Source organism: Ricinus communis, chromosome 6 (genome assembly GCF_019578655.1).
Source record: "Ricinus communis isolate WT05 ecotype wild-type chromosome 6, ASM1957865v1, whole genome shotgun sequence".
NCBI lineage: Eukaryota > Viridiplantae > Streptophyta > Magnoliopsida > Malpighiales > Euphorbiaceae > Ricinus > Ricinus communis.
In genome coordinates this window covers 25,449,606-25,461,239 of record NC_063261.1, presented here as the reverse complement: position 1 = coordinate 25,461,239, position 11,634 = coordinate 25,449,606, and the positions used below count along the sequence as shown (strand labels likewise).

General features: G+C 34.9%; 1 protein-coding gene across 1 annotated transcript; it reads left to right on the top strand.

The window, feature by feature from the left end:
• The first annotated feature begins 2,820 nt into the window (after window positions 1–2,820).
• On the top strand, window positions 2,821–4,949 carry LOC8268557 (lysM domain receptor-like kinase 3). The gene has a single exon (XM_002530884.4). The coding sequence runs from the start codon at window positions 3,074–3,076 to the stop codon at window positions 4,331–4,333; it is 1,260 nt and encodes a 419-aa protein (XP_002530930.1). The 5' UTR covers window positions 2,821–3,073; the 3' UTR covers window positions 4,334–4,949.
• Window positions 4,950–11,634: the final 6,685 nt, after the last annotated feature.

The window sequence follows — 11,634 nt, the reverse complement described above, 5'->3', positions numbered from 1 at the left end:
AATGAAGGTAAATGGCACCTTTGCAACTGCGATCTATAGGGAACTTTAGCAATGCTGAAACACTGAACGACTTCAATCCATGCAGGTCGATTAATCTGGATTCTTAAAGTGACGATAAGATTGATTAAAAAAAGGAAAGGCACTTCCACGACGAAGGACCAAGGCTTGCTTTGTACCATGCTTGACACAGAAAAGCTACACCCAATAGCATGACTCTATATATGTCTACTCTTTTAAGAACATTCAAAAAACAGTCCAATTATTTCACTTGTCTTCTATTTAATACGAAAAGCAAGGCCTATCTGACAACCTACACCAAAAGCAGATAGAAGATATGATTAAAGGCGAGGATGATTTGGGTTTTGAAGTTCCAATGATTTAAAAAAAAAAAAATTGTATTGTCCTCAAAGAAGCGTTCTCAGGTCATCCCAAGCAGTACAAAAGAACAATTGGCAGTGACGAATGATGCCAATGGAGCTGCATGTTCTACTTAATTGCTGAAGTAGTTATTACAAGGAATGATCCTTTAATTATACCAAAATTTATAATTCACCTTCATTGTTTGCAGTTTGCAACTGTAGCTACAGCAAAAGCCATTTCTGCAAAATTAAATATAATGGAGTCTGAGCTTTGATTAACATATCTGTGATACAGTTATAGTTTGCTGACATAGTGTTTACATGGCAGAACGTAAAGTGTATCGTGTCAACTCCACATTATTATTAGTAAGAATTAATGGTGATATATACACATATTTTTATCTTACTCATGATAAAACCGATAGATTAACAGAATTTAGAATGCATTAGGACAATCAAAGCATCTCTCGACGTCTTTCTTTGACAAATATTTCAGGCATAAAATGAGAGAGAGAGGATATGAATGGACTATATGGTTTGTTGTATGACGTCACAATTAATTTTCTCCAATGAGAAAACCTGCCTCCCTTTGACTGAAACCAAACAGAAAACAAGCGTGCAGCCTGGGAGAGATGAGAATCACAGTCGAGAAGGAAAAAACTGTGTCCTTACGTGCCACGTCTCGGCCTACTTAATACAAAGTCTTGTTCGTCTTGGCAAAACACATTTTCTGCCCCTAATGTTTGAAGCTTTATACTATTGAGCCCTTAGATTTTGATCTCATTACATTAATTTCTTCTACTTTCATTTATGTTAAATAAAGAAAGAGAAGATGTTCGATTCTTTCAAGAAGATGAAAGGCAATGCACATATGTAAGCCTTTGAGTTATTTTCTTTATTCTATTGAGTTTCTAAATTCTTATTTTAATGCATTAAGTGTCTATATTTTCATTTGTGTTGTATTTTTTTATTACAGCAAAGGACTTATTTAATGATACCAACTAATACTTCATGATTAAAAATTTAATGTAAGACGTAAAAATTTAATATAATAAATAAGAAGATTTAAGAATTTAAAATAGGTTTGGACTAATATATATTTATTAAATAAAATATATTTTCATTGTATACTTTACAGAAATTAATATTTAATTATTAAATATATTTTTATTGTATTATCATGATTCATTATTACACGGACTAATAAAACTGCAATATATAAATCGTAAAAGATGTATTATTAGAATATAAATAAACACATAAAGAGTTTAAAATAACATAAGTTAAAAGGTTTAAGTCCTGAACTTTCATACTAAATCCAAATCTGTCCAAAATTAATTCTCTGGCCCAATTACCTTGTATATTAGCAAAAATGATCTTTGATGCCCTAATTAGTCCACCAATTCATGCATGATACTCGTGCGCACATTTAATAATAAAAAAATAATATTTAATATTTAATAAATTTTAAAAGATAAAAATTAATAATAATATTTGAACATTATAATCTTCTTGCATTATCAAAACGAGTATATGCTCTTGCTCTTCCTCATCCTCTTCGAAAGAAAGAAGTTTTTTTTTTCAAAAGAATGGAATTTGAATTGCAGAAGAATTGACAACCGAGTTTAGAGTCGGAAAATAAAAAATCATCCTCATTTATGGCTAAAATACCTCGACAACTCAGAACAATTAATACTAATTTTTGGTTTTTGTTAATGGATAGATGACTTGATTTGGAATGATAAGAGAAATTATGTATGTTGTCAATAAGAGGATGACCATGAATTATATTTCACCTAAACTCGTTTAAAGATCTTAACCCTAAAATCAAAGTGTGTAAATTTGGAATGTACAGGTTGAGTCACTGCTGGAAGATGAAGCCATTTGACTACCTAACAGAGCATGATGATTCTTGTTATGGATTTGAAAGTTGCAGCTGTTCTTGTTATGGACTCGATTATTTGTTCACTTGGATTTGTAGTCATTATCCAGAGCCTCAATTTTCCCTAATTGGATTATCAACATCAATATCATTTAGGGTTCCATGCTCTCAACTCAAAGTAAAATATATCATTATTGATATGAACAAAGACTTTAGAGAGAGGTCCATCAAATTATATAGGTTTTTATAGTAATTATTTTCATTTTTTTGAGAAAAAATTTCACAAAATATGAAAAAAAAAGTATTACATATGGAAAAAAGAAAAGAATTTAAAATTAGTATTGTTGTACATATTTTTATTATAGCTTACTTGGCTACAAATGGTTGAGAAGTCCACTCTTAAACTCCGTAAGAAAATCAACCAATTTATCAAATGTATGGAGTAATTGGGCTAAAAAAGTGGATTTTGGGGTGATTTGAACCTGGCTAACAAGTTCAGGGGAAAAATTGCTACTTGAACCTAAGTTAAAATTTAGGAGGTCAATGTAATAAAAGACGAAAGTCGAGGGGCCAACAGACGTGTGTTGCCTTTCATCTTCTTCAAAGAATTAACATCCATCACCGTCTGCTCTTTCTTTATTATTTTCTTCCTTAATACTTATATCTTTCTTCTGCTTCTGTGACAAAGACAAAACTGCTATCCTCCAAAGATCCACCTCTTTCTCTAATCTGACCGGCGTTTTAGTCCCAAAAATTGCTTCTATGCCACCCAGTCGCCACCAGTTTCCCCACCGGAACCTCAAAAGAATTTGTTTTCCATCCAATTATCCTCATGTGCAGATCAAAAAGGAGCACAAGCATAATCCAATCTCTATCCCCAAAATCACACCATTCTTCTTTTGCAAACCCATCATCGTCTACGTCATTATCATCATCTTCTACCAATTATCCAGGTAATAATTACCCATCATCATCATCTTGCTCCTCAAGCTACACTAATAACCATTACAAGAACACTTCAAAGTCATCATCTTTCTCCAACAAACCATCTCTCAAAAGCCTTAAAGCTTCTTTACCAGAGAATCCAAACATTTACAACTTCAGTGAAATTTCCAAAGCCACAAACAACTTCCTCTCAAAACCCTTTTCTTCTTCTTCCTCTGCCACCTCTTGGCGCTGCCATATTCGCAATAAAGAGGTGGTTCTTGTCCAGAGAAAGCTCCGCCGCGACCCCATAGAATTGCCTGAGCTGCAGCAGAGGTTATCCACCATCTGTAGAACTCATCACAGTAGCTTGATTAAGCTTTTGGGTGCTTCCACTTCAGGGAGTTATGTATATCTTGTATATGAGTATATTCATGGTGCTAACTTATCTACTTGTCTGCGAAATCCACAAAATCCCAATTACACAGTTTTGTCAAATTGGGTATCAAGAATGCAAATTGCAACAGATATAGCTCACGGGCTTGATTATATACACCACTGTACAGATCAAGATTCAGTCTTTGTTCATAACCATATAAAAAGTTCGAGTGTTATAGTATCTGAAGATTCATTAAATGCAAAGATTTGTCATTTTGGGACGGCTGAGCTGTGTGGAGAAATGGAGAAATTGGAGGCGAAAAGTTTAACTAGGAGTAGTAGTAAAGGTATGAAAATTGAAGGGACAAGAGGGTACATGGCGCCAGAGTTTCAAGCAAGTGGAGTTGTGACACAGAAATCTGATGTGTATGCTTTCGGGGTGGTGGTTTTGGAGTTGGTTTCAGGAGAGGAGGCATTGAGGTATGTGTTTGATGAAGGGAGTGGAGGGTTTAGGAGGGTTAGTGTGATTGAAGGGGCGAAAAACGCGGTGGCTAGTGGTGGGAGTGGGGTGAGGAGTTGGGTAGATAGGAGGTTGAGGGATTCATATCCGGTGGAGGTGGCTGAGAAGATGGTGTTAGTAGGGTTGGAATGTGTGGAGGAACAACCGGAGAAGCGGCCGGATATGGAGCAGGTTGCTACTAGGGTGTCTAAGTTGTATTTGGAATCCAAGAATTGGGCTGAGAAAATTGGTGTGCCAATTGATTTTTCTGTATCTATGGCTCCTAGATGATAACATGATAATGGCTGATCAATGGATGATTTTGTCGATGGCTTCTATTGCATTTGGACTTATCACTTGAATTCTTTTTCTTTATTATTTTTTTTGAACTGCCAAAATGGGGAGAGGGAGGACCATATGGGTTTTGCAGTGTTGTGGAATGTGCCACTGCTACATCTAAAGCTTAAGATGGAGAACAAATTGGTCATCGCAATACCAATGTCGGATCAAGATCAAATAGAGGAAACTCAATCAAAGCGTAACCTAAGCGACTTTATAGTAGGTATAAATGTTTCAAGAATCATCACAAGTCCTTAAGCTATACGATTTTATAGACATTCTTTTATACAAATGTAGAAAATTTTGTTGATTATTGTATATGTTTTTAGTTGGTGTATTTTGCTCTGTAGTTAGATATTAGCTGATTGAGCTAGCAAAACAGAGGTTTAGAAGGGGCCAAGTATAGAGCTAGATGCCTACTTCTGATAACTAGCTTGTCTCTGGCAATTGTAAAGACTCTGCAACATTGAGAATTGAGTAGAGAGGAACAATTGAAAAAAGAAGTTTATTCAAGTTAGTCACACCTAGTTTGCTTGGCCAAGAAAATATAAACTTCTTCTGATGATTAGTTTCCTTGTGGTGAGATGTACAAGTTTGTGTTTGCTCCGACATAGATGAGCTCAGAGGTATCATGAAATAGGCATTATATCATATGTAAGGAACAGAAACATGCAGCCATTAACAATGATGCGAACAAGGAGATGTTACCTTTTAAATATTTGCTTAATGGGGATTAGCTTCCAAGATCACTTAAAATTAGTTATCCACATAGATATCTTTTTAAATCAATCAACTAGCATCAGAACCAAAAGAAAAATACAATTTAATACAGACAACTTTAGCTGTCAAAAAAACCACTCATCCACCCTACACCACAAAACAACTCAAAAGTGCAACAAACTACCCTTAAAGCTGTATGATTATTATTATCTTTATTATAACTTTATCTTAAAAGAACAATTATTTCTGATCCAACCAAATACTACATGTTGGCATATATATATATATATTCAGTTATGATCTTGTCTGGTATTACCTCAGATATTATTCAACAAGTTTCTTCATTCTATTGATGAACATAGTGGAGGAAACAACCAAAGAATAGGAACAAAATTCCAAGACTATCTGAAATCTTGACCCCTGTTGATGTTGGAACATGTCAATGAAATATTTTATCCCAGTTGCTTGCTTGCATTTGTATTTGAGAGTGTTTCATCCAGCAAATCATACCAAAAATTCTTTCTCTTGGGTTTTAATAATTCTTCTTCTTCTTTTAATTGAGATCATAACTTTGAGATGTTGAAGGCTTCTTCAAACTTTGAGATTATAATCACGACTTATTATTACAGTTTAAACCTCTTTCTTAGTTATAATTTCTATTTCTTTCTTTTCACTTGAGGTGAAACTGTGGTACCAACGACTTTTATGTCTCTCAAAGTGGCATTTGTTGTAATTTTCCACATAATCATGTGCTAGCATTTGTTGTATAGTTTCCTGTTTTTCAATATTACGTTAATTTTATTTGTTAGAATAAATATTCCTTCCATTTATTTGTTTGCCAAAACCGATTTGAAAAAATCAAAATTTATGTTTGATCCCTAAACTTATAATACAATCAAATTCACTAAAATTTGATTTTTTTAATTAAAATTAAGATAAAACATTTAGGGAAAACTTCACTATATTATCTTGTGGTTTGATGTATTTTTATTTTATGGTATATTATCGTTTGTTTTTTGCCATTTTAGTAACATGTGAATATTATTGTTAGTAAATAGTAGCCAAATTGCATAATACCGTTAAGAGATTCTGACATGGAATGCAATAACTATTATTCGTTCAACTATCACATCAGCGCTTGCTAATATTATGGTACAATTTAACCGTTATTTGTTATTTGTCGATATTAAAATAATAAAAAGTAAACTATAAATTTTAAAGTGAAATCCTCATGCTTTTTAAAATATTTATTTAACATATCTTGAGAAAATCTAGATAAAGTATCAAAATCACCCTATCTGATGATGGCGTGTAGGTGGACTCCGCTGCATTCGCCAACACATGACTCAAACTTCTGCCATTCATTTGACATTCAAATTAATACTAATTATTCCAAAAGAAAAAAGTCTCACGATCTTAATTAATGGTATTTCTCGTAAGAATTAAGAAGCTTGAGCTGAATATGCGTTTTGTGATAAATGAGACGGAGAGGAGTTACTGATATTAATAAATGAGACGAAGTGTTTACTGATATTAATAAATTTGAAGTGAGTGGGAGAGGAGTTTTTATTGTAAAGGTAGCTACCTGGTTTCATATAGTTTAATTTTGATGGGATTTTTAATTACTTTTCCAATTATTATTAAATCTTTTTAAACATGTAAAAGCTATTCCAAAATCACACCTGTGTTAGCTTGAAAGTGATTACAGATTCTTGTTCTTTAGCGATTAAGGATTTATTAGGAGTAATATAGAAATAAAAAGATATTTATATATTATAATAATCTATTATATATTTAAAAATTTAAATTTTTTTTAATTTTTTAATTTTTAATAACATTTCTAATGTGTTTTTTTATTTTAAATAGTATTTTTTTATTTAATAAAAATATTTTTATTTATATTTAAATATAAAGAATATGAAATTTTATTTGAGTCCAATAGTGTCTTTATATTTATCTTTATTTTATTTTATTCAACAAGTATTAATAATTTAATTTTTTTCTTCTTTTTTTTTTGAAAGGGAAAAAGTATTATTTTTTAGAAAATAAAGCCAAAAATAGTAAAAGATAATTATATTTTTTGTATATAAACTTATTAAGAAATGACAATCGAGTGTTAATAACTAATGATTAAGTGTTGTAACCTGTAAAAAAAATAATAAAGTGTTGCTTTTATAATGTGACTTTCAGATTTTTTTTTAGTTTTTACAAATACAGATGACAGAGCAAAAAAATGGTAAACACGTCAACAACTAAAATAAGTTTATTACTGATATAGTCTCGTGGTAAATTTTATCTTATATAACTCTCTTGCTCTAACCCCTATTAATCCTCAATTTAGTAGTCATAATCCTTAATCTCCGATTTATAAATCCTAATATTTATTGTGCTATAAAACTCTAATGACTTAGTAAAAACACATTTGTATATGATGGATAAGTTTATCATTTTATTATTTTTACAACACATTTTTACACATGTCTCTTATTTTTCATCTCATTTAACATAAAAAAATCCACATTGGTATTTATAATGTCTGACGTGCTAAAAATACTATTTTATTATTTTTTTTACAGTATTTTTCTCTCTCATGGCTTTCTAAATTTCTTCCTTCTCTTCTTCTCGATCCATTGGCAATGAACTAATTGCTTGCACGATTTGTTCTTCTATGATCCAAAATGGCTAACTCGGCTATAAGAATCCAAAAGAGCAGAAAGACCTCACATGGCGAGGTGCCTCTATACGGTCTTAGCTTGAGGATTTCTTCTACCTTGAGTTTACAGCATGAGGATTATAGGATGAACAGCTCTCGACTCCCATTTAGTATCAGAGCCATGGTGACAGAGAAGAGAAACCCAACTATCATGACTTCAAAGATTACTACTCACACTTCTACTCTACAACTCTCTCCTTCTTGCAGAAAAACCATATCCAATAAGATTGACCATCTTGTGGAGATTTCTCATATTCCTGAGAATGTCCAAATTGAAAACATTTTTGTGCCCATCATGAACCCATACAATATCTTTAAAAAACAAAATTTTGTTAAGAAAACCTTCAACCAAATCATCCACAAACAACCCTTATCTGTTAAAGAATATGTTCAATCTTCCTTCCTTTCTCAATGTTCTCTCACTGCTACCACTCAGGAGCAGTATGTTGCCCTTGAGATCCCAACTTCTTTCATAGAACAATGGAGGAAACAGGGATATACGCATCTCCATCTCGGAGCTGTCAGACTAGTCCTTTCATATCATGGCAGGATGGGTCTACCTCAGGATATCTTAAGTACGAACATGCAGTAATTGGCACGATAGTCACAACACTTAACACTGGGAGTGTTGTTTTGACTTTCTTCCCCAATTTTAATTTATCTCTCCACGATTCCTATCTGACAACTGCACTCAAGGTCCAAGTCCAGATCACGGGAGCAAATCAAGTGACTGATGCTCTCTCTGCGACCCTGCGCCATCAGATAGTCTATAGATTACAGGACCATGCCTTTAATCTCTAGATTCCAGGCTTTCAAGCCTCCTCTGATGCTTTATTCATTATGGCTAACTCTGGCCAGATTCCTACAATAGTCCAGGCCCCAAGGCAGCTGGAAAAGGAAGATTTGCAGAAGCTGATCCCAACTGAATGGGTGACTAACTATGAAAAGCTTCAGGCATCTCAGGCCAAGCCTATTCAAGCCACCGACCCTCTTTTTGTCAACCAAAAGGATGGTACGGTAAAGACGATCTTTACAAAGACAGGGGAATCTTCTTCTGCACCTTCTATCTTCCAAGCATCAATGATACAGCCTGTATCTAGACCTAAGGAGAAGATCCCTATCCACTCATTCCAGTCCTCTGGACATCAGATCTATGCTACCAGAATAAAAGGACACTTCATCTGGGATGTTGACCCAGGAATGTGCCGATCAGGATGCACTTGTGGAGATGATCTCGATTTTGCTGAACCATATTTTCAGCATTCTAAGAAAGATCCAAGAAATATGACTCCAGAGACTCCATGTTCAGTCATGGAACCGAGGCCGGATGGCCAGGATCCAGACAGTCCTCGGATTGGCATCCACAAGAGACAAAAAGAAAATCAGAGCAAGCTCCTCTCCCAATATTTAAGGAAGCCTTAGATCTTCTTGCAAAAGAAGGAAAGACTGTCCTTGACATCACTTTTGATGAAATGAAGGCACTTTTGGCCCAATTGGGAGTTAAGTTTGAAAAAAGTCCTCCTGCAACTTGCAGAGAAGAAATTCAGTCTGATTTACCGGCAGTATAACCACCCCATACAATCCAAAGCTGTTTTATATTACAACCAGAAGATTTTCCTCCTCTGGGGAAGACTGAGAATAAAAGATCGAAAATTCTTCCCTCAAGGATTACTCCTTCCGGATCTATAGAGCCCCTCACTCTACCAGAAGAGGTTCTGAATTGGCAGACCTCAAATTCTATAGTCCAGAATTCCTATCTGAAGAAAATAGATGGAAAACTGGATCAGGCTCTACATCTGGCTTATAAGTTGGACCATAAGTTGGATACATTCTCTCAGGAAGTACTCCAACTCTATTCATCTCTCACTGCCAGATATCAAGTTCTGGATAAAGAGCTTCAAGTTCCTCAACCGATCACTCCAGCCTTCATCCAGAAGGAAAAGGAGATTACAAGGCTTAAAAGGCAAATTGATCAGATTGAACATGATCTTCGAAGAGATCAGTCTTCTACAATTCCATATTTTACATCAGCAGCCTCTACATCTTCTGTTATTGCTCCCTCATACTATTCCTCATTTTCTTTCCTCCCACAGCCAGAACAACAAGAAACTCTCTACCAACCTTTTGGCACTTTCTCCCATCTTTACCCAAAAGACACAGTAACCCAGCAAAAGAAAATATCTCCTCCTCCAGTCTGTAAAGAAAAACTACAAGACCAATCACTCATCAGTCCTTATGATTCTGATTCTTCCTCAAATATCTCGGAGATGGCTGATATCACAGAAATTCTGATGAATACCCCTATAACTGAACCCGGCCCAGAAGTAGTGGAACCTGAGGATGAGGATGCACAGTCATTTTTTGCTCCCACTAGAGCTCCATACCCAAGGTCAAAACCGACGAATGGCACGGGACCTTGGTTCTCCTTTGATGATCTGCCTCCATCAAAATGGAAAGATAAGCTTTCCGAATTTTTGGCATGGATTGATCTCCAAATGACCCTTGATGGAGCCACACTCAAAAGGGTTCTTGCTGCATTTGTCACAAGGTTCACAGGCAGCTTACGAGATTAGTTTCAGTCACAACCTGAGTATACCATGCTTCAATTTGTGACACTACCAACTCCATCAGCAGCGGTCACAGTCCTCCACAATCAGTTTCTTGGAAGTTATGATCTTGTTATACGGCAACAAAAATAAGAATACTTTGACCGAAAATGTTGTTCGTTGAAAATAAAGGATCTAGAAAGACATTATTCCGCTATGTCTAAGCTTTATTATGTCATTGGAGGGCATGACGGTGATGATACGTTGAAGTATACTTTCATCACCTCATTACCAGATGAGATACAACCAGAGGTCAACAACATGATTGTTGCGACAAAGAAACCGGTCACCTCCATCACTCTTGGAGAAATTTGGCAATTCACTCTCTCTTCCATCAAGAGACTCTGTGACCAGCAAGAATAGTTCAGAAGGTTATCTCAGCGAGATTTGATAGTTCAAAAGGCCTGTAACAAAAATCATCTCAAGATTAAATGTAAGGCCTCAAACTGCGTCTGCTCCAATTATAAAAAGAAGATTGGGCATCATTTTCAAAAATACCCGCGCAGAAACGAAGAATTCAGAGAAAGAAAGACACGCTCAAAAGGGTTCAGATATTTTCGGAAAAAGCAGAATTAAGGCCACAAATCTGACATATGCTATATCTGCAGAAGAAAGGGACACTATGCTAAGAATTGTCCTTAGAATTCGGAAAAATCAGCAAGGATGATACAACAAGTCAGCATGTCTATGTCTCTTCCAGATTAATTTGAAGAGGATATAGAGTCACTTTTATCAGAACAGGATAATCTTACTCCAGAGAGTCTTTTTGGGATCGAGGCAGAATATTCAGACTCCATTGAATCCTCAGGAGAGTCCTCTTCAGACTCGGATGACAGCGAGATCCCAATATTAATGATCAGTCTCTCTTTAAGACAAGAAAAAGAAGAAGGTATCTTGAGAGATGTAATGCAGTATCCCTTCTCTCCATATCCACTTCCTGAGTTATCTCAACTTGCTACCAAAATTTCTCCAGTCCCCTATGTTCCTATACAAGTTTTGCCTTCAAAGTATGCAAAACCTTTTTCAGTTATAGCTTTCTTTGACACTGGAGCTCAAAGAAGCATGATGAATCCTAAAGTCCTTCCATCTGAATACTGGAAGCCTCATGATCAGTTTTTCAGAGCAGCAAATGGTCAAACCTTCAAGGCTACTCTGATCACAAAGTAGAAAATCGGGATACAGTTTTTTCATGATTGCGTGGTATGGATGCATAT

Coding starts and splice junctions, on each gene's coding strand:
- LOC8268557 (XM_002530884.4), top strand. CDS start 3,074: ATGTGCAGATCAAAAAGGAGCACAAGCATAATCCAATCTCTATCCCCA.